This window comes from Pocillopora damicornis, chromosome 12 (assembly GCF_964200805.1).
Source record: "Pocillopora damicornis chromosome 12, jaPocDami1.2, whole genome shotgun sequence".
NCBI classification, from domain to species: domain Eukaryota; kingdom Metazoa; phylum Cnidaria; class Anthozoa; order Scleractinia; family Pocilloporidae; genus Pocillopora; species Pocillopora damicornis.
In genome coordinates, this window is record NC_142681.1 from 7658413 (window position 1) to 7681576 (window position 23164).

Below are 23164 nucleotides of genomic sequence, written 5' to 3' on the forward strand. Positions count from 1 at the left end.
AAACACCAACAGAGTATTTCACAGTTTCACTGATATTGAGGAAAAAGAAACAAAAAACCTTGCAAAAAAATTGTTCAATTACAGTATTAAGAATAGGTAAAAGGAACTTTGGCCTGAACTGACAGGCACAAAAATGAACTTAATATGCAAATACCAAATACCTTTTCTTTCCGAATTTGTACCAATTCATCAGTTTTGTTCTTGAGTTCTTCATTCAGCCATTTATTCTGTCGTTCAATAAGATCCCTTTCTTGTTCAATTCTCTTTTCACGGAACTACAAGAATAACATAATTGTTTAACTTGAAAGAACCAGCTTAAGGGCAGTTTTACAGTACCTCATTTCCAAAACTTTTTCTTGTTTAAGGTTTTATAAATATTCAATGGTCATAACAGCTTGTTCTAAGACATTGCCTCCTCATTCTTTCTCTTTGCAACAAAACAATGAGTACAGTAATAACAAAATCTGAAGATATACCATAGACAGTGAATTTACTAATTAAAAGCCAGTTAAGTAATCATAATAAAACTCCTCTTGTGCACTTCAGTTTTTAAATGAGGGGGGTGGTTGTTAATTAACTTTTATTACAAAAGGGTGGACGCTTAGTCAAGATGAGCACTTAACTCTAGGGTATTTGTTTTCTCTTCTCAAATAGTTTTCTAGCTATTTTTCTTTGCATCTTTCTCTAAACACATAGCTCTTATCATCCTAACCTTGAAAGAAGTTTCCTGACTTTGAATTTGATCAAGTTTGGCCTGAAATAAAAATAACCCAGTTATACAGAAATACAGTGTCTATAAACATTTTCCCCTCTCTTCAAGATTAAACACATAATTTTTAAAGTGTGGTTCAAAAGTTTAAGTCTTACAGAATAGTTTTACAACAAAATTGAGTCGTAATACAAGTAGCATCTTACATGTACATGACAGGACATGTATCACATTTGAAATTCTTATTTAATAATGGTAATTGAACTGAGTGGAGTGTAATTTGGGCTGAAATCATACATGTGATTTCAAAATCAAATGAGTGCACAGTGTGAGTTTGATTTGAAATCAAAAGTATGATTTCAGACTAAAAAATTGTAGGACATGAGGTTCAATTACCACTTTATTACATCCATTTTGAAATCGCCCAAATACAGGATTTGGTCAGTTCAAATATTTCATTGATGCAGTACTAAGCTGGTTTGAAATTAAATTTATTCATTTTTTGTGGGGAAAAAATAAGAATTTTGAAAACAAAAGTTGCAAAATTTGCCACATGATACTCTTTGACTGATTGGTTGTTTTGTTTTTAGTGTAGCCTTCTCATTGGCTGGGAAAAAGATGTAATTTAAAGCAAATGAATCACAATGGTGTGATTCATGAATAAATTGCACCAATTAGAGCCAATCAGATTACAGGGACCACCAGTGATTCCAAAATGGGTGTAATAAAAGAAAAAAATACACCTGACAACAGAGAGGGAAAATAAACCACAGCACAAGAGCATATACATGCAGATTTGAACAGTAGGTACATGTAAATCTCAATACATATGGGACTGTGAATAAGGGCCACAACCTTTAACACTTGTTGAGGCTGAATTCACTCAATGTTATAAGTGATGCTGGTAATTGCTGTTATGTTAAAATTTGGCACCTATTACAATTCTGCAGGTGACATCTCCAATCTAACAGCTGCTTCAAAACTTATTGACAGCTATGACCTGAATCCTACAATTTCATATCTTTTTTTGTTTCAAGAACATTAAGATGCTAAAGACAGTAACCAAAAAGCTGCATTTATACTGACACAGAGTAAATTAGAACACCTCCCACTTTACCTCTGCATCCACAACTTGTCTTTCACATTTACTACCATACCTGAGCTGCACACTTGACAGCATTGGCTTCAGACAGTTTTTCTGACATGCTTTTCCACTCCTCTATTTTTACATCAAGGACAAAATATTTACATTACTCATTAAAAAATTTACGAGAAATGTTTAACATCAAACCAGAATCCTCACTATAAAGGCCAGTAAGGGTCTTTATTAATTTATAGTTCACTTAAACCTTCACTTTTTATTCAACCATATTTAACACATATTAACCTTATTCTTTTCATTTCTAGGAGAAAAAGTAATCATAAGCCACAAAGAATCTATTTGTTCAATAACAAATAGAAACAAACAAAGATGTCAAACAAAGATATTAATTTTCATACCATTCAATCTGTCAATCTCCTGGTTTTTCCGCTCTACAACTGACAAGAGCTCTAGTTTTTCTGATTCAAGTTGTTCATTGAGTCGTGACACACGTGTCTGGGGGAAAAAAAAACAATATCCACACTTCCTAGGAACTAGAGTTCATGTATACATTTCACTGACTGTCATCAGCTTAGAAGAATAGCATGAGAGTGGAAATACACGAGATTATAAAGAAAAGCTTACATAATTAGCTGATGCATCTTCCTTGATACCCTCTACTTCTTGAAGTCTTTTCTGCTTTTCTGCAAGGGAAGCCACTGTAAGAAAGCAAAAGTACAAATTACCTTCAGTATAAAATGACAGCAACTAGGATTTTTGTAAAGTTTGGAAAATAGGAAGCTACAGTAGTTTGTTTCGAAAACAGAACTAGAATAGTGCAAACTGGGGTGAGATTTCTGCACATCATATACTATATAATTGTAAACTTGAAATCCCACACAAACTGGATTGGGGAAAACACCCCTATGTCTGCAGAAATGAAGTAATGCCAATTTTCTAAAGGGCTGCAACGGCCAGTCAGGCCTAATTAAGTTCTATCAGCAATGGAGATACTCTAACACTCCCTGAACAAATTCCTTCTAGTAGAAAACTATTGATAATATTTGAAAGTAATATTGATTGCGACAACATCCTGTGTCTTGTTGAAGTCTTTTGGATGATATCCAAGAAGCATCTTGTCAGATTTTACAGTGTTCTCAACACTATAATAGCAGGTGATGCAGCAGCCTAGTGGTCAGTACACTGGACTGTGGGTCAATGTGTTATGTTCATTGGTAAAACACTTCACTCTTACAGTGTCTCTCTCCAGCCAGGAGTATGTATGGGTGACTGCAAATTGTCAGGGAAGCCTGATGGAATGCTGAAGGTAACCTTGTATGGACTAAGATCCCATCTGGAGGGGAGTGGTGGTACTTGCTAGAGTACAGACTTTTCCGTAACCTTGGATACTATAATAATCACTCGTTCATATACATATCTTAAGCTTACCAGTTTCTTCATGTTCCTTTTGAAGTCTTTCATGCTGTTTTTGCTCTGACTCCAGTTTGGCATTGCAGGAGATTAGCTGCTTCTCTATTTGGTTGAACTGTTGCTCTACATTCACGGAATGATGGTTAGTTTGAGCCAACTCGCCAGATTAACCCATAAGATAATTATATTCACCGCCTCAAACAAATAGCAAACATGATTTCAAGGAACATTCTACAACTCCCAAACGTATTTGAATTGAAACGGTAAGTCAAAGCCAAAAGGAGCTATATTAGGGAATGTTATCAGGATTTTTATCACGTTAAACGGAAAAAAATACAAACCTGCGTCTACACGTGCCCGTCGAAGGGTAGCCATGTCCGAGCGAATTTTTTCCTCTTTAGAAGAGTATTCATCAAACATCTGCTTGACTTTGAGTAGAAATACGGTTGCATCTTCATGTCTAGTGGCAAACTGAGCAATTAATTCCCTAGAAATCCCTAAAATGACCGATAAAGTTGTCACAACCTCACTCTCCTCTGCTACAGAGGCCGCCATTTTGGCAGTGAGACGCTTTCGAGGTATCATGGGATATTTCTCCTGCGAATTCGTATATTTCGTTCATGCTACATGACAATAAAAGTGAGCCTGCAAACTTAATGGTAGGATAATAACCAAATACAAAGACTCATTGTTTATGACTAGACTGACAAGTGTATCACGGAAAGTGAATTGGCAGATGAAGAGGGAGATGGATTTTTGAAAGCATTAATTCATTCAATCCGTGATACGCTTTTAGTTATAACTCAATGAAATCGTTACTTGCAGATTTGACTCAAAATTTCCTTAATATTTTGGAATCTGTAAATTTGAATAGGCTTTAATCGTGTTTACAAATATGAAATTGTCTTTTATTATTCGTGAGGTTTTATTGAGATGAAGACGCATCGACTACAGTGCGTGACCTCCTCGTGGCCCACCCATCCGGTTTGCGAGGGATCGATACTCTAGTCACGTGGAGCCTGTCCCCTCCCCTCAGCCACTTTTAGAAGGTGAATAAAACTTCATTGAAAAGTTTGGCTTTAAACAATCGTTTCTTCTCATCTCCATCTGATGGCATTTTAGTTTCTTTAACTTCCTATTCAGACTTTTGATTATTTCGCCTGGAATCAACTTTAAAGTTCCCTCAGGATTATTTTCATTGCTGAGGGGGAGGGACTCAGGACCCTTGCATTTTTTCTGCATATGTAAATTTTTTTAATAGTCACTGACTTGTAACGTTTTAATCGTTGTTATCGCGTACCGGTCTGAGCAGAAATTACCAACGGTCTCCGTTTAGCCAGTCTGTCCAAGAAAAAGGTTTCTGTTGCTTTCGCTGGTACAGTTTGCGCAAAACAGGCTTTGGTATAACAGTAAGTATCACGCAACATACAGCCTGATTTAACAATTTCTTGTTTTCTGGATGGAATGTGGATCTGTCTCGCTTGAACGACCTACTGAGTAAAACAGTTTGATATGAAATCTCTCTTTTCTGTGAAATATCGATTTCGATGCCGATGCTTTAGTGTCAGGAAAGGTTGCGAGAAATCGTCTGCAGTAATTTCTTTAGTTAAATTAGAGACAGCAGACGATTCTTGAAAATAATTATGACTAGATCAATTAGTGTTTATGGCTTCGTATCACTTATTTACTACGAGATTTCAGGTGCAAGTCAGATATACTTATCACACTTAGCAAAAGCTATAGTAACAGGCTGAGTCTCTTGCGAAATCATTAACAGCTTCGTAATAAACGTTTCTTCTTGAATTCTGGAAGCACGCACGTAGTTGAAACTTTAGAAGTCACTTAGGAAGTATAAAACAGTTTCGTCATTTAAATAATATTGACTAACGTATACCGCCCACTTAGCTTTGAAACAGTATTATCGCGATTTTTAGAAGTGACATTAATTAAGTTGTATGGAGCAGGTACATTTTTGTACCCGAAAAGCTGGTTAACTTTTCATAAAATTTTATTCAACGTCTCATCGTTTAAATAACCCGAATTATTTAAATTACTAATTTGCTAGCTTTTGTTTAAATCAACAAGTCGATTCAGCCGCATGTTTACGTTGTTAGAGCGAAAAGCAGACCGTGTTACATCTCCCTTACGTAGATATGTAACTGACAGCTTTAACTAAGAAAGATAACATTTAGAGTGAAGTGTGGTAAATTAGGGAAGTCCCAGTTTGACGCTGATACTTATGTGTGACCGAGCGATGAAAAATCGTCACACATCTGCGTGCTAGACAATAAGAAACCGATACAACGTAGCACAATAGTTCACTTCTCGAATCATGAAGGAGCTAACACAAGGCTGAATTTTCTGTTTGAAAACTTCAACCAAAATTGATCAAGTTCCATATCTGCAAACCTTTTTAGTGTTAGTAGTGTTATTCATCCTAAGCCATCCGTTTTTCCTCCTTCGCGTTTGCCCACACTAAAAAAAATTATCGATTCAAGGCCTTGCTTCTATTGAAAGAAATTATTTCTATACAGCAAAGACCGATCTTACGTATCGTGACCTGCCGCTTAAAAGCCAAAAAGGGGCGACGAATTTGCGCCATTTAGTGGTTTACCATTTTATTTTCTTGCGTGACAGGCGAAAAATTTGCTGAAAAACTTCCTTGATGAGAAGGTTTGCATGCTATCTCCTTAGCAGCGAAGTTTCCTTGTTTTGTTTTTTCCTCAAACTTTCGCGATGAATACATTACACGCCGCGGATCGTTAAGTCGTATGACCCAATTATTATTAGTTAAGCAGTAGACCGCACCTTCAATCGGTTTACCGGCGCAATGTTGGGAGAACATGAGAAGATTTTCTAAATCAGGAACCGCAGGTGAATGATAATTCATCTTTTCGAGTGTTCTCCCAACATGCTGCGGGTTATAACGCCAGTAAACCGATAGAAATTGCCATCTACTGCTTTTATGAAATAACCTTTAATTTTCAAAGGGGTTTACCGTTACAATAAGCGATAGATTTTTGACCAATAAGGGTGCTCTTAGTTTCTCTCAGTTATTTTATCACGTGAATGAGTGTGGAGGGAACTTTCTCAGTGCAGCATCTTTATTTTGCTGTATAATTTTTTGAATTGATGTAATGACTTTTTTTTTTCCTCTTGACAATTTAGCTTTGAACACACAACAGATTAAGAACTGGATCGTCATGGAAACGCTTGACAGTCTCATGATAGTAGTCTGTGTTATTGCACTCATCATTTTGTTGTCGTTGATCGCCTACACGTGGGTAAAGTGGCATAAGCAAGAAGCCCAAGCACAAATGCAAATCATCAACCAGCCACCCCCACCTGCATTTGAGGTCGCAAAGCACCAACCCTACCCCCCTCAAGGGCATTTCCAGCATGGTTACCTGAACGAGGCGGGTAAAGAAAGTCCAAATCTGAGCGGCTCCCGGACATTTCTAAACGATGACGTGTTGAAGCAAAAGCCTTATACCAAGGGTGGACGCGCACCTGAGCTTCAAAGCGATAACGTTGTATACCACGCGATTTCTGAGAAAAATCCTGACACACTTCAAGTTGGTGATGTAGTGTTCCATGCCAAAGGACCTACCGCTGAAAACGGAACGGCTGATGGTGTAGACGCAGGTCACGTGGTATTCAACACAGCGGACGAAAGCGTACGAACAAGACGGGCCTCGTCGCATAGCAAAAACACTTACTTGTAAGGAAATTATGCTTACGACTGCAGTTTGTGATCAGAGTCAATATCTGAACAACTGCGCTCTTGCCCCTCCCCTAACTCAACAACAGTCAACTGATAACAAGTCAATTTTAATGTTGGTTTAGGGGAGGGGTAGGTACGTAGTAGCTCAGATACTGACATTGATCCGTAATTCAGTTGAAAAATTATTTTTACAAAACTTTTGTCGTATATTCTGATTAAAATGTTGTTCTTGCCTAAAGGTAAGGACGTGTATAGCGTCTGATACCATTTTAAAGGTTATTTTAGTGGAACGTACATTACATACACTTAAGGTTATCAAACCATAATCTGCACGTGTCAGCGTAATCTTGAGTTTTACCAGCAGTAACTTTGCGATTCTATCAACTTGACATGCAGATTTTTGACGAGTGAACCTTGGTCTACGAAATGCACTGCACTGAAATTAGCCATAACCATTAATAGAAGGAAACACCTCGGATCAAGGTTCAATAGTAATATTTCATGGAATATCGTCAGCTTATCAGATCTTTTTCAGCATCTGTTTACTCATATTAATGAAGCTTGCAGGATAAGCGTCAGTATTTTTCCTCTTTTTTGCGCTTTTGAGGCCAACACCGAGCGCTAAGGGTGTCTCCTCTTTCGCATAAAAGCTTTCGTGAATTTGTGATACCTTTTGAAAGGTTATTGTAGTATCCTTGTGCAGTATTCTTAACTTTTGACATTGATTTCTTCATTTCTTTTCCGCGTTTGTAGCATATAAAGAAGTATAGTGTGAAATATCTATATAAAATGTAAACGTAAAAATAGCATGGCAATTGGGGGAGATTAGTATGCTTTGTATATTCTTGGTTGACCTATTTTTATAAACGTTTTTGTGGAAGAGCTATGATAAATTCAATTTTTTTTAAATGTAGGACTGTCGTAGGTCATTTCCCTTGGAGGAAGGGACTAGTTACCAACAAGCATTTTGCAATGAGTTAAATACTTATGGGACTACATATTATTTATATATCCCTTGGTTGGGTCGGAGGATTCTGGTTGTGTCACGATAAAATCGGCTGACCCCCTGCCCCCCTCTCATTGGCAGTCAATTTTCTATAGTCCCCCGTTTATACCCTGTTGGCGACGACTGATCCTCATCTCCGTTCCCCCTGAAAACCATGTGATCTACCCAGAGGATAAGTAAAGATTGGCGCCTTACTGGTCTGTAACTGGTTGTCAGAGTACAACCCAGACGAAAGGATCCCATCCATTTGACTGGACGGACAGACATATGTCTAAAAAAGGAAACAAAACACAAAAAAACAAAAACAACACTGACGAGTAGGTGATACATATTTTACATCACTAGAGCGCCATGTGTCTCAGTGGCTCAACCGGCGTTAATTGAGAAAGGAAGGGCTCCTGGGAAGAAATGTGTGGAAACACCAGATTACAGCCTCCCTATCGAACGCATAGTTTGTTCTTAAGAATTTCAAGGACGAGCAATCATCCACCCGCTAATTTTGTTTTTTGGCACCTCAGTTTTGAATTTTAGAAATTATTTGGCCACGATGCCGATAAACCTCAGCAGTCTGTAGTTTCACGCTGGTCCCAAATGCATTTATACGTTTTTTTTTACACAGGAGGTCTTGTCGAATTAAGTTTCAATCAGCAACTGAGGCTTGGCTCAGTAAGAAAGCACCTGATAGTTTGCATTATTCAGAACGAGCGACTTTGCCTGCAGTTTAAAAGCGCCACACGAGGAGACTAGATACCATTATTTCTGCTGATGGATACCATAAGGGATTACATGTTCTTTTTTTCCTTGATATAACATCGGGAAATATTGTACAGCCACTTGAGAGTAAAATAGCGCAAAACGTTCTCTTAAATATACTGAGTAAATTACTCCTACCAAGTGGCTTACTAATTACAGTCCGAAGTCTGAAAAAACTATACAAATGGAAAAACAGTGAGGATCGTAGCCAATCAATCTCTTTGGCAGCACGAGATGAATTTGCGGTATAGTTTCCATCGTCTTTTTTGAGCCATTAAAGTAATATTATTATCAAAATTTTATGAGAAGGAATGAAACCGACGGAGCTATGTCTGACCGCGGTCAATATTTCAATTTCGAACACTCGCGTCAAGAGGTGGCGAGATGAAGGCGAGATGAAAAATAATTAAGGAACACGGAAACAGCCAAGCCACGGTGCATTTTACTTGGTAAGAGAATCATTTTCCAAAAATCTATGCCGCTGAGTCTAAAAATGGAATATATATTTTCAAGTAAAGTAAATTACCATGTTCATCGTGAAACTAAGCATATTTATTCAATACTGATCTGTCCGCTCTATTGAATACTGGCCTAATAACACGTAACAACCATAATTTAGGAATGACTTATTAAACTGCGCAAACAGAACTGCCGTCTTCTGGGAGATTAAAGCAGTGCTTAAATATTAGAATTATTGCATCTAGGGTGTCAGCCAGAAACCCTTTTTCCTTTTTTCTTCCGTTGTAAAAATGTAACGATATTGGGTCGGGTAGAGTCTGTTAAAAGCCTTAGCTAATTTTTTAATGCATTACACGACGAAATATAAAATTCTCGATGAAAAAAAAAGAGTAGCGACAGTAACTCTTGAGAAACTGATGACAAAAAGTTATTAAGGAGTATTGAAGAGTGGAAAGCTTGTTTCGGAAGTAATTAAAATCCTTTTGATTTGCACGCATGACAATATGCGTCTTTTACGCTGGATCAGACGTCTTCAAGCGAAAAGAACTAGAAATAAATTAGTTGGTTTATCTGCAAAAAATAAATGACAGTTATACCGAAGAAGAATGAAATTCAATGCCAAAGCGATTAAGATATGACCCAACACAGACCTTTGTGGCATTACATTTTCCTTTTAGATATAAGGAGAGATAAAACTTAGCTGGCATCACATGAAAAAAAGGATGCCGTGGATCGCATTTACATCACATTTACCTGATTTACATTTATAGCTTAGGTTTGTTAAAAACGCCCACTAGTAATTTTTTCTCCTTTTTTCATTCAGAAGTAGCACCCTGCTAGCTTATTGTGGGATATGAAGAAAACGCCTCATTTATTTCTTTGTGTCTTCAAGAAAGCCAATATTACGAATGTTGAGTCTCGCTCGCCTAGGCACTTTCTTCGTAAATGATGGATGGTGGCGACTAGCGAGGCAAAGTTAGTCTCATTTGATTCGAGTGGGAAACCATGAAAGGATATTACTGTTTACGCATTGCTTGCGATCAAGATAACGTCACAAATGATTTATTCATCAGTTGCACTCACCTGTCAGAGTTACAATGCACCTGTACTGCGCGTGCCATCCGCCAATTTGACCACAAGACAAAGATATGCTAAAACACTCATTCGTTGAGAGATAACACATAACACATGGCTTGCGAAGATACGAGTAACGCCGCAAGCGAATAGCTAGGCTCTCGAACACATCATTTCTCGTTGATCTAAATCGTTCGCTTTCAATACTCTGCAACAAGTGGCTTCCTTGTATTCCAGTTGACGCTATTCAACGAGAGTAGGGCTCTTCACTTGGCGCGTAAGTACGTCTAACTCGCCCATATTGATAAGTTGTAGTTGGTAAACAGAGAATTCTCTGATTTAAAGGAAATGAGACGTTAAGTTTGTGAACGAGTTCCACAACAAAAGGACTTATTGATGAAACCGCAACGTGTTCAGACGTTTATCAAGTAAACAAGTTTTTAAGAGTGAGGGATTAATCTGTCTGGGTATGCGCGTGCCAATCGACCGTAAACTGCTGTTCTTTGTTTCCAACCAAATGTTGACAAGTAAAATTGGGAACTGTTGAGTTGAACTTTGTGCATTAAGGAAAACTTCGTCCGTTCTCTACAAGGCGAGTAATTTAGAGATCGTTACTCCATTTTAAAGGGAAGTTTGAAGGGCGCAACACCTAAGAGAGGTGAGTTCAAAGCGTATCAGTCAAATGCAAATAACTCGCTGTTTAGAGAAAAGATAAGTATTTGGTCGAAGTTGTAATGACTGTTTCAGTCAGTTTGAATCTTTGATAAACCAAATATGTCGCACAAAAGGGGAAACATTTGTCAGGGAGGTACAAACATTGATTTATTAATATTCTGTAAACCACAATTTTAAGATCACTTGAAGTTGGCCAACCTTCTGGAATAAGCTTGGAATCTTCAGTCAAGTAATTAAGAGTCATATTGAATTTGGGCGTGGATTTTGCTAACACAACAAAAGTAAAAAATTGATTACACTCGGACGTAGAAACTATAGAATGGAACGAAAATAACGTAAAATGTTATATCTTAATACTATAAAGAGATACAACTGCCATTTTTCCCCAAAAAATAGCTATAAGAATTTTCTGGTTCTTTTCAATTTTTTATTCACTTATTAAATTTAGGCAAAGACTCTCGCGGTGAAAGCGTGGTTTAGTCTTAAGCATCAAAAAGCTCTCCATGGCAACTAATTCACACTGAGATACTCAAAACATAGGAAATTAATACTTTGGCGCTTTGAACAACGTCTCGTCAAACGACACTCTACATAGAATTTCGGTAGTACATTTTACATTACAAAGTTTCTTTTTTAACAATCAAATTTTATCTACACTTGCTCGCGTGATTCTATCCTTTGCACGTGTTTTAGAATTTTCGCGAATAAATATGGATTTCGCGTATTGATTTAAAGCTTGTATTAGCCTCACCCTATGCAGCCAATACCAAGGAAAAATAGATTAAGGCAGAAATATATTTGGCTAAAATAATTTGAATAATAAAGAAAAGGGCTTACATTAATCTTAACAAAAAGTCATAGTTTTTTATCAACACAGGCGTCATTAGAAACTCTAATCAAACAGAGGCTTTCTTGGAGAATAATTACTTGTTTTGGAATCAGTTTTCACCACACAAAAATAATATAAACAAAATTATCAGTTTTGTTATTTCATGATACATTCAATAGGTTTTATATTTCAGCTGCGTCCATTCACGGTTGAGCTTTGCTTACATTTTGTAATATAAAGTATAATAGTCTTCTTTTTCTGACATTGCCAAAACTTTATGATGTATGTTGTTCGTAACCCTCGTCATAAACTTCTGACATACACGAGCTTTGTTTAGTTCGTCACACAGTTTTGTGCGAATATTTTTTGTATGAATAAATAACTGATATGATATCAACCGACAATTAACATTTTTTTTTAAAGCTACAAACTTGATGATGGCAAAACTCCTTATTCTTGCTAAGGCTTTGATCAACTCTTAGCAATATATTTCTCAGTCGGTTTTACCCTTATAACTGAAACACCATTTTATAGAGAACAGCGCGCATTTTTAAGAGAACATCTTGTCTTTTTCGGCAAGCTTCGCATCTGCCGAAGTGTAACACTCGTAAGTGGATTTTCGATTGATCGAGATAGATTTTTGCCACTTAGAAAAACGACCTACTAGAAGGTTTTTTTCTGGTAACAAGAAATTATTATAATCAATTTCGCATTTTTTTTTTCTTAACGGAAGAGACAAAATTAAATGTCACCCATGTTTTAATTGAAACGGAAATGTAAGTATCCGCATCTTTGAGTTCATCGCCATTTTCAGTTCACATAAGAGAGGTGATTGGGCACGAATGAAGCGATAGAGTAAACACTTGATGTTGTCGCACTTCAAAGTTTCTCGTAAATTCTGGTCAAAAATGGCACTTTAATTAGGAAAGTCATAAAAACTTCACAAGCGTGAAATTAAAGTGTCAAAATAAAACACTTGATGAGAAAAATAAATTGAAAGTTTTTAGTGTCAAAAAGCCGGATTCTATTGGAGAAAAGAGATTTTTAGGAAGCCGCAAATCTTTTTGTTTATCATTTTCTGCGCTGTGTTTATCAATCCTTTGTCACTAAGCCAAGCACGCAACGCTTGGGAAAGCTATCTTGAACTAAAAGATAGTTTTTTTGAGCGACTCTTGTATTTGTCGTTTGAGGTAGTAAAAAGCTTTCATGAAAAGTTCGCTCCGAAGTTTTTATCCCAAGGTATTTCCCAAAGTCGTGAAGAAGGAATGTTCGGCGGTTAACCGCTGTTTTTAAAGACAAATTTCCGCACCGAAACCAAAAGCAGGATATCCCAGAGACCACGAGGGACGGTTTCTTTTTATCGGCAATACGATTTCGCGATAAAATCGAAGCTACTATATGCAACTTAGAAGGTATGCTCTTCTTTTGCAATCATTCCTGAGATAACCTCCTGAATATTTAAGTTCAATAATTTACTTTGAACTATGAAATGCGGTTGGTTGTGGTTTGTAAGTGTTTTTGGTACATAATTGTGTAACGTCAGTACGCCTTCTTATCAGTTAGATGAACCAGGAAAAGCTTTCTCTATAACCAAGTGTTAAATCAAAACTCAGAATATGAATTTATGCGTGTGATAAAACTTAAATTACACTTTTCATTACCGTATAACATGAATGAATTTATGTATCTTACGGTTCTGTCTGTCTAAACCTGTAGCTCTTACGGTTCTGTCTATCTAAACCTGTAGCTCTAAGTCGAATTGCAAGAACTTTCCCTAAGCTAATCTTGGTCTTCAAAAATCGATGCCCTGAATATAAACTATTGCGTTCTTATTATTTTCATTTCCAATATATCCTAGATTTGGCACTTAAACTATATAAAAGGAATTAAGACAACCAAGATATTGTATATATTTATGCTAATAAATAGCAAATCAATATTCAGAGTTAGTGAGGCATTTAGATTTCAAATTGAGTGTTGTCGAACACACGGAAACCTGAACCGAACGCGGCAACCCACAGGTAATTTTATCTTTAACACTTTATGATGGCAACTTGCCTGGTCTCGAACTTCAAAGCTGATGCTATGTTTTGTCTAACTACCAAACGTTATCTACTCTGAAGGTTTGTCTTTATCTGTTAGAGAAGTCGTATTGATTAGTAAGATTTGGTTTAGTTGGGGCCAGATGACTTCAGTATGAAGTACAAGTGTAGCAGTTGTAGTTTTAGTTGTAGTAAACTGATCAAGTTCGTTATTTCAAAACTTGTGATACATCCTTAAACTAGTCTAGTAACTGGTAACTGTAACCTCTCAGAAGGAGAATAGAAATCTTTGACCGAAGAAAAGCCACCACCATCGAAATCAAATGAAAAATTTTGCCACTTTGATACATTAACATCATAAAGGAGCCCGCCGTCAAAGTTGTTCGCAATGACTGACTGATTTTAAGTCATGACAACAGTTTCAAGAGAAACCATATTTTCGCTAGAGAAACATGTGATGAAACTTTTCCTGTTTCGCTTTTCAATTGCTCTTTATCTGATGGTGGTTTTTCTTGGCAAATTCTATTCTTTGACGTCTTTCAAACAAAAACGGTTTCGCTATTTTATATATTCACTAGACTAGAACTTGGTACAAACTGATTGCATTCACAATTAGTGCCTTCAGGCAATATATAATTTTGGGCAAGGATTCATAATTAGTTTGAAGCATTTTGAAAATTTCCAAGTCGGAACCTCTCATAGAAACTGAAGTATTTGGAGCCATACATTTCATATATTTGGTTCTTAACTAAGGATAATTCGAAATATACAAGCTGAGTGCTTCTGAAGTAATTAGCATGAGAGACAATTCTCCATTGACGTATCCTGACCTTCGCTGTCGTAACTAAAAGCCTTCTACATTATCAAACGCTGCAAGCCTGGAGTTTTTTCTAATCAGGTTTTGCAGGAACCCACTGGATTTTTTTTTTTTTTTTTTTTGGTTTCGTTCACAAAAATGTAGCTGAAAACGATGACGAATTTCAATCGCCGTGGTTTCTCACTCAAAGAAGGCTTTCAGTAATTACCGTAACACCGACATAAACTAAGCAATATCAAATTTTCAAAGATATGATCATTCATTTGTTATGTGGTGTTAATCTGGGAAAAATGTCATTCCTTCTAATTTCTTAAACCAAAAACCATGACCGTATTTTTGTTATGAATTCAAATTTAGCTTTAACTCAAGTTTGTTTTTAATCGCTAAATAATTAAACAGTCTTGATTATTTTGTGACTAAAATCGTTCTATTTTGTTATCTTTCTTATTTTGTTTGTTTATCTATATCTTTCGGAAAGCTTTGTTACAAGAGATGATCACATTGGACAAAGCTGTCTATTTGGAAAAGAAAAAAGAGCTTTCTTCAGATTTTTAAATTGCAGAGTCATACCGCAATTAAAATGAAACACATTGACACGCGATAAAACGGCAAAGGCTGACCAATATCGTAGGTCTAACTTAATACCATAGGTCTAACTTAATCTATTGGCAGAACTATATCTGTTGAAGCTAAAACCTCTTCACGTCGAACCGAATTCTTACCCGAATCCGGTTTGAATTAAAGAACAACGGGCCAAATTTGTGAAACTCGTGTTTCTGAGTGTAAAAAGTCAGAATTTTTTTGCGTGATATGTACTTACGCACCTACCTTTTAATTGGAAAATATTAGAATCAAGCAGTGAAGTTGGAATAACACTCAAACTGTTCCAGTAGAGAATATCGAAAAGTACTCCTTCATGTTCCCTTTGGAATAATTTGACTAAAAATCCTCAGATACAACATACCGTTTCTGTAACACTTAATTTTAACAACGTCACGGAAATAACATTTTTAACCCTCTCTAGGTAAAGCTAAAGGAATGGAGACGATGATTGGTATAATATTAATGATCACCATGGCAACAAATATTCATTACGTAACCAGCCAAGTTCGTCGCTTGATAGTAAAGGGCGAGATTGTCATTGGAGGTCTGGTACCGATACACGATCATGACTTAGTGGATCAAACGCATTGCGGAGATCTTCATGAACGCATTGGTATCCAAAGACTTGAGGCCATGCTCTTTGCCATCAACAACATAAACAAAAACAATTCCATTTTGCAAGGTGTCACCCTTGGACTAGAGGTGTATGACACCTGCTCTAGCGAGACAGTGGCTCTGGACAGGGCCTTACACTTCGTGCAAGACAGGGAGGCTATCCGGGAACATCTTTCCGCAAATGGTTCCGTCATGATGGGTGTAATAGGACCATCTTTTAGTTCCATCTCCGTGCAAGTTGCACATCTGTACCGCTTGTTCCAGCTTCCGCAGGTGAGTTTTGACTCCACCAGTTATGAACTGAGCGATAAAACAAGATTTGAGTTCTTCTCTCGTACAGTTCCACACGATCTGTACCAGGCCAAGGCGTTGGTAGACATCGCTAAAGTCATGAACTGGACCTACATCTCAATTGTTTATAGTGACGATTCTTACGGCACGCTCGGCTATCATGCTGTCAAAGAGGAAGCAAAAAAAGCAGGTATGAAAGCTTTAGCTTATGAGGAATGTTCACAGGAATTTTCAGTGTTCATGCTTGTAAGTAAGGGAAGGGGGGAGGGGGCCTTGCACTAACGCCCTACCAAGATGCCTTTAGCTGGGGTATTCCAGGTTGTTTTAAATGTTATAAACAATGACATTTTTTGACAAAGTAGGGAACTACGTTCACCCTAAGACCTCCTTCCCCGTCTCTTCCCGATCACTGTTTACCAAACCTCTATCAGCATCTAAGCGAGTGGTTTTCCAGGTCAAATCCTGCATTATATTCAAAAGCTTTCTTTGTAGTGCGAATTAATGGTGCTAGTGGCGCAATAACCTATCAAAACTCGACAAAAAGAGTCAATAGACTCAACGAGATGAAAGGAAGGGAGATATGCCCGTGTGAAGTGTAAGTGTGATTGGTACAATTTTAGTTCCTTTTTTTGCTCCTGACTGGACAAAAAGAGAGGAAGTATGTTAGGAGTACATCGCGTATATGAAACATATTGTTTTGATTCATTTTAGGACAGCAAGTCAGGCAATGAAAATTAGTACTTTTCACCGATACTTCTCCGAATTCTGGTCACTTTTCAAAATATTTTTTTGTGTTTAGGTATTTGTATTGCTGTAGCCGAGAAGGTTGAAATATCTAGTCCAGCTGCTACATTCAACATAATCATCGATAAACTCCTGCAAGAGCCCGAAGCCAGAGGCGTGGTAGTTTTCAGCAGTCAGGAACGACAAATCCGAAATCTCCTGCAAGCTGCAAAAAGCAAAGGAGCATCTGGGACTTTTCAGTGGTTAGGAACAGACGCCTGGGGAAACATGTTGTGGTTAAAAGGCTTGGAAGATGTGGCAGAGAACACCATTACAGTTACTCCGAAAACTGTGGAACTGAAAGCTTTTAACGACCATTTTTATCGTCTGAAGCCCAGTGTGAACTCCAGTAATCCATGGTTTAACGAGTTTTGGGAGCAACATTTCAATTGTTCGCTCAATAGAAGATTGAATGGTAAATGTAGCCGCTTGAATCTTAACGTTACGAACAGTCCAGTGGATAATCGTGTCGCAAGTGCTATGGATGCCGTCAACGTGTTTGCACATGCACTAGATGCTATGCTGAAAGATAAGTGTTCGGGCGCGAGTGGTGTTTGCGAACGCATGCGCAATATGTCGGGAAGAGAGATCTTGAAGTATATCAGAAATGTCTCTTTTATAGGAGAAAGTGGTAATCATATGCACTTCGATGAAAATGGTGACGTTGAAGGGCAATATGACATTCTTATGTTCACAAAGCGTGGAAACGAGTACAAAACTGTTCAAATTGGCGAATGGGACTCACACCTGTTGAAAATGTATTCACAGACTCTGTCAGTTTTTGGTGGAGTGTCGTCCTCTTGTCACCCAGTTTGTAAGAACAAAGAAGTCAGAGTGCCTGTTACTGGTAGAGAATCCTGCTGCTGGACTTGTACTTTGTGCAATGGAAACCATTATATAGTCAACGACAGCATTTGCGAGCAATGCCCTCTGGGATACAAACCAACGTACGACGGACGCTCGTGCGTGAAAATCGACATCATGCATTTTGGAAAGAACTGGATTCTTTCTTTATCAGCCACCGCTTTTGCGGGTCTAGGAGTGGTGTCAACACTTTTTGTAATCGGTGTGCTGATCAAATTTGACAAGACACCGTTAGTCAAAGCGTGTGGTCGGGAACTTTCCCATCTTCTGTTGATTGGTATTCTTTTGGCCTTTAGTGTGACGTTTGTTACAATACTGGAACCTACAGATGTCACTTGCATTGCACGTTTCTTTGGCAACGGTGTGGCTCTAACAATTTGTTACGCGTCCTTGTTTATCAAGACGAACCGCATCTCCAGAATTTTCAATCGTAAGAACTTAGCTCGTAGACCGATACTAATCCTGCCCTTATCACAGCTTGTTCTGGTCGTTGGAGTGGTCTCGGTGCAGATTTTACTTTTGGTAATGCTTGCGCTTCTCCGGACTCCGCGAGCTAAATTTTATTACCCAGAAATCTCCTCAGTTTACCTCGATTGCTCGACTTCAAATCTAGACTTTGGACTGTCTCAAGTGTATAATTTTATACTAATCACCATGTGCACGATTTACGCTTTCAAGACCCGGAAAATCCCCAGTAATTTTAACGAAGCGAAATACATAGCTTTTGCCATGTATTCATCGTGTGTGGTATGGCTCGCTTTCTTGGCGGTGTATTACATGGAACAAAAATATGAACTGAAGCCTTTGATCCTGTGTGTTAGCATTTCTTTAATAGCCTTTGCTCTCTTGTGTTGTCTTTATGGGCCCAAGGTGTATATCATCCTCTTTAGACCACACAGGAATGTCCGGAGACACGTAAACCCGAGTTTAAGTCTGTCCAGCTTGAGCAAAGAGAAAGGCCAGAATTCGAAGTCCACGCATGCGTACGTCGGAATGAACGAAAATGCTGAAAACGAGGGTGAAGACATCCCTAGTAGCAGGTAATGGAAACCTCGTCACTTCTCAGTTTTAAGCCGAATTGCTTATGCTATGATCGAATACGCAGCAATAATGGAAAAATCGAAAAATCCGTGAACGTAAATCAGCATTAATGACAGGGTATCCAATTGCTTACCCAGCGGCCTCGTGCTGACATCTCGCAAAAATTATAATTTCTTGTTTGGATGAGTTATGATATTTTCTAAGGTATGGAGCACAAGGGCCACGCTAAAATTTTTAGAAGCTTCTGTGTTCTAAGCTCTTCTTCAGCCCTGTCTGGTTATTTCCAATTGATGATAAAAACGACTTTTCTATTAAGTAAAACATTTGAGGCAATGGTAGTTCTACAGAATCTAGATCAGTTAATGCTTCTATATTTTTATGCATAAGTGACACTAGTGGATACAAGGAGCTGTTTAAAAGGCTTTGTAAAAGACTACTTTGAGGGTAGTAATTGCATACTATGATTTGACACTCCAGTTCAGAAAATTTTTCATGTTCACTGATTTAAAAACTCGTGACGCGATGGTCAGAAAAAAAGAAAAACTTTACTAACTTTTTGATTATTTTTTACAGCGCTGAGGATGCATTAGAAAAACAGAAGATGATCATGTCTTCAGATTCAAGCAAACATGCCTCAGAGACGTGTTCGGAGGAAAACAGTGACCCCACCAAGAAGCTTGAGGTATGTATCAATCACTTTTTTTTACTTTAAATTGATCTATCACATCTTCATTCAGTGAAGCATTTTGCTAGGAGCTCTCTATTCATAACTTTCGATGCTTTCACTCGAACATCAGAATATTCAATTGTATGTGATCACTCTTTTTATCACGAAGATCACTCCCCTTATCACGAAGATCACTCCCCTTATCACGATAGCATATATGAGAAGTTAAACGCCACAAGGAGCCCCACCCATACTCACTAAGTACCCACGAAGTGTATTTCCCCATCAGAAACTGTTCATGTTATAGCCAGGCGTTCACTGTCAGAGTCAGAGCTACTTTGTTACACGTCATGTTTCTTTCTGCAGATGGAGAAGCTTATTAAGCATCTACGAAAAGAGCTAATCTCTACCAGGGAAACACTCCGCACGACACAAGACCAACTTTTCAGGCGCAAGCAGAATGGTCGAGACTTGAGTGAAACGAACTTGCCACAAGGATACGAGAAGTTACAAGCACATAAAGGTGAAGCTTGTTCAGGGTGGGTATCATGATGACGTTGCCGTGATTTGTAGGCCATAGTGATATGACGATAGTGTGGGTGGATGCAAACCTGAAAATAAGACCTTTCAGATAAAAGTGAGCGACTTTCGGCGGCCTTGCTCTGATGATGACTTTAGCGTGGGTTTTCCGAAATGTCATTCTCTTTCACCGACAAAAGTCCTCTGAAGACAGAAGTTCTCGGACGGAAGGTCACCATTGGAAGATCACGCCATCGTTACCCCCCCCCCCCCCGGTTTAAACCGTTAAATATATTACCGAGATGTTCGCTGACCTCCAGGTTACCAAAAAATCGGCCATTTTCGTTCCCGAGGCATTTGTACGTTAAACAAAATAGTGATTTGGTGACAGGATAGGGCCAGCGGCGATGACTGAGCGTGGGAGGAAAATGAGTGAACGAATCCTAAAGATTGTGCGATTTTATCAAAATAAGAATTTTCACGTCACTTTTTCTACTCCTGATGTAAAATTTTAGATGCACTCTCAGCGGATTTGAACAAATTCTGACCTCTTTTCATTATTTTTCATATCTATTTTACTTATGTATCACAATTTTCATTTGATGTTATCAGTTCATTTCAATGTATTGTGCCTTTGAACATCTTGCGTTAAAAAGTGCGATAGAAATCAGTTCCTACCTAATTGTTATTATAAGCCTGCATGTTCTACTGCGTTATTTTCATTTGCGTTGCACATGTGAACTAGGCTTCAAGCCTGGTTCACACGTACGACGTAAGTGCAAATGCAAGCCACGTTCGCATGTCGAACGCAAACGCAAGGAAGGCAACATATGCAGGCGTAATGGAAATGCTTTTACAAGATGGCGAACGAGGATGTGGCCTCAGAACAACGAGTTTCCAGCTTTTCCTGTTGTCATGGGGGTGTAGAGAGGAGTTTTAAACTTAGAGTTTATGCCAGCATCTTATTGGAGTTTACTGAAGAACACAGCACGTAATACCATAGATCTCAACTCATTCATATGAAAAAAATAGGGAAGATCAGAACGGAATCACGCGCGCAGGCGCACCCACGCCCCTAACTGGTGTATGTTTACTATTACTTTCACTTGGTTTAATAATTTTCGTTTTCCTAGGAAGACTTTAAACAACTGGCCGAAGGGAAAGACACCGAAAGTTTCTTATGAGGAAGAAAATAGTAAAGAAAACATATTTTGTAAACAAAAGGACTTCAAAGCAACTAAAAGACAGAAATTTTTGCGCGGGGAAAAACCAATTTCATCTCAACGAAGGTTGCCAACTTGCGTTCCACTCAGTGACGTCATGGAGGATAAGGATTTAGAAGGTGCTGGTGCTGATCGTAATATTACGGGCTCAGATATTGACCGTAAAACACATGTTATGATGGATGGTGACGCTGACCTAGAAATCGGCAAGGAAAAATTGAATGGTACCGAAAAAAGACGTGCTCATGTTGATAGTAGATGTTTTAGTGACCATACTCCTCGGAGGAACAGTATGACAGACACGTTACAAACTAGTAGAAGGAAATCAGAATCTGACATTGACTTGAAAACTGAATTGATGGATCAACATTTATCAGAAGGGGTGGATCAAAAGGAAGGCGAACAAGATGCACAACTGCTGCACAATAAAACTCCATGTGAAACGTGTCAGTTGCTTTTGAGTGATGAACAAAACAATAGAGTTATTTGCACCGCATGTTAAAGAAAAGAAACTTAAGTAGGATTATGAAAATTAACTAAATCTAACTAGGGATCTTAGTTTAATTCAGTGAAGAAGCAATCGAGTTTCTACCGGTCCGGATAGCTAGCTGTTTTAGTTCGGATACTTGATTGAAGGGAAGGCGACGGAGCCGCAAACACGCAATTAAAATAAAAGAACCTGCCAAGAGGTAAAAAAATAAAAACACATTTTATTGCGGTTCTCACTTCAAAATATTTTCTCCTTCTTATTCTTCTCGCGTCATGTCACTACTTTCTCGGCTTCGTCGCTCAAACTCAGTTCCACAACACAACCTGCCAACACTGGCCAAGGGGGCTAAGTTTCACCCTGAGAACCAAACTTATAGGGTTAAAGCTGGCTTTACTGGCCGTGACCGATATCTTTTGACAAAAATTGCAAATGTAAATTAAAAGTTTGTTAGTGCCACTTGCGCACCGATTTTGTTTGTGTAAGCCAAACAAAGAAATGCAGACGAGTAAAGTAAAATTATACTTTTTCGAAGCCATGCGATAGCGAAATGAATCTTATCAATCAAGTGTAGTTTTTCAGTGGCTGTTATTCAACTTTTACGTGCCAAGACGAATAAACCTTTAAAGCAGTCGTTAAGGTTTTTTACCCAAAACGTTCCCTTGTGTGGTCTTGTGTGAGTGCGCGTTGAGTGGCAAGCCGTGACCGCAAGGTGGCGACGAAGACCAAGTTAGAGAGAGACAGAAGGCATCTCATCCCCTAGTCTGGTTAGTAATTTGTCTGCTTCTCAAGATCTTTCGCTCATTTCTCCTTTTTTCCCTCACCTCATTTCCTCCCTTTATTAAACGACCTTAATTGCTCCTCCCCCCCTAAGAAAAACGTCGAGGAAAAAAAGTCCAATTGGTGTAGAAATGAAACAAAGAAGAAACAGATTCATCCTAACTAACACAACTATCATAAAAATTACAATTTCCTCGATTGTGATTGGTTTAAAAAACTCCTACTTTCCACTTATTCACTTACCAAGCTATTAAAAGCTAATCACAGTCAAAGTTGTATTGTAAATCAACCAATCACATTCAAAGTTGTAGTTTAAATCAACCAATCTCAACCTTGGTTTCAATCACCAAAGAAAGTCCCTAAATTGGGACTATTTTTAAAATGGAGAAATCTTTCTGCCTTTAACAAAGACAATATTTTGGAAGACAGTAGTGATTTTGTTTATCCTATAGTTCAAATATTTAGGCAAATAATCCAAGCTCTTTTCTCGGAAACTGTAATTTTTATCTTCGTGTCGTCCAATTCGGTCTGTAATCATACTGGTGATGAACAAATCAGACTCCCGACCGAATTGGACTCCACTCAGACCTATTACCACTACTAACTACGTTGCGAAAAAAGGAAAGATTAAAACTCAACGATCCTTGCCTTTTTGTGGCTTTTGATCCATATGAGACGGATATGTAAAGAG

The 23164-nt window shown here is 38.1% G+C and overlaps 3 protein-coding genes and 1 long non-coding RNA gene across 24 annotated transcripts in view; 2 read left to right on the top strand and 2 right to left on the bottom strand.

Annotated features, from left to right (window-relative positions):
* LOC113685875 (nucleoprotein TPR) overlaps positions 1 to 3804 on the bottom strand; it is a 37503-nt gene extending 33699 nt beyond the window's left edge. For both annotated transcript variants that reach the window (XM_089189193.1, XM_089189192.1), the window contains exons 1-7: positions 3563 to 3804; positions 3240 to 3344; positions 2436 to 2509; positions 2210 to 2306; positions 1867 to 1928; positions 713 to 754; positions 162 to 275 (exon numbers count right to left, since the gene is read on the bottom strand). In XM_089189193.1, coding sequence (XP_089045319.1) covers positions 162 to 275; positions 713 to 754; positions 1867 to 1928; positions 2210 to 2306; positions 2436 to 2509; positions 3240 to 3344; positions 3563 to 3776 — 708 coding nt within the window. In that variant the 5' untranslated portion in view covers positions 3777 to 3804. The remainder of the gene's footprint in view (positions 1 to 161; positions 276 to 712; positions 755 to 1866; positions 1929 to 2209; positions 2307 to 2435; positions 2510 to 3239; positions 3345 to 3562) is intronic.
* A 492-nt stretch (positions 3805 to 4296) lies between these two features.
* Positions 4297 to 7858, top strand: LOC113685888 (uncharacterized). Its single transcript, XM_027203468.2, has 2 exons — positions 4297 to 4630; positions 6390 to 7858. The coding sequence occupies exon 2, from the start codon at positions 6425 to 6427 to the stop codon at positions 6944 to 6946; it is 522 nt and encodes a 173-aa protein (XP_027059269.2). The 5' UTR covers positions 4297 to 4630; positions 6390 to 6424; the 3' UTR covers positions 6947 to 7858.
* On the bottom strand, positions 6787 to 10380 carry LOC149036309 (uncharacterized). Its single transcript, XR_016181575.1, has 2 exons — positions 10247 to 10380; positions 6787 to 8222 (listed from the first exon to the last, which is right to left on the bottom strand). It is a non-coding gene; the product is annotated as an uncharacterized LOC149036309 (long non-coding RNA).
* LOC113685883 (metabotropic glutamate receptor 3) lies at positions 9045 to 22348 on the top strand. Of its 20 annotated transcripts, none has more exons than XM_089189212.1 (6): positions 9045 to 9153; positions 15625 to 16299; positions 16909 to 18796; positions 19371 to 19479; positions 19831 to 20003; positions 21121 to 22348. In XM_089189212.1, exons 2-6 carry the CDS (start codon positions 15639 to 15641, stop codon positions 21125 to 21127), a joined length of 2838 nt encoding a protein of 945 aa, XP_089045338.1. In that variant the 5' UTR covers positions 9045 to 9153; positions 15625 to 15638; the 3' UTR covers positions 21128 to 22348. The 20 variants fall into 20 exon arrangements, with proteins under 20 accessions (XP_089045338.1, XP_089045334.1, XP_089045323.1 ...); XM_089189208.1 differs by having other exon boundaries at positions 9067 to 9153; positions 19831 to 19987; XM_089189197.1 differs by having other exon boundaries at positions 9072 to 9153; positions 21117 to 22348.
* Positions 22349 to 23164: the final 816 nt, after the last annotated feature.

Coding starts and splice junctions, on each gene's coding strand:
- LOC113685888 (XM_027203468.2), top strand. CDS start 6,425: ATGGAAACGCTTGACAGTCTCATGATAGTAGTCTGTGTTATTGCACTC.
- LOC113685883 (XM_089189194.1), top strand. CDS start 13,657: ATGCTAATAAATAGCAAATCAATATTCAGAGTTAGTGAGGCATTTAGA. Junction 16,300..16,908: donor AGAGGAAGCAAAAAAAGCAG/GTATGAAAGCTT, acceptor TTTTGTGTTTAG/GTATTTGTATTGCTGTAGCC. Junction 19,480..19,830: donor ACCCCACCAAGAAGCTTGAG/GTATGTATCAAT, acceptor TTCTTTCTGCAG/ATGGAGAAGCTTATTAAGCA.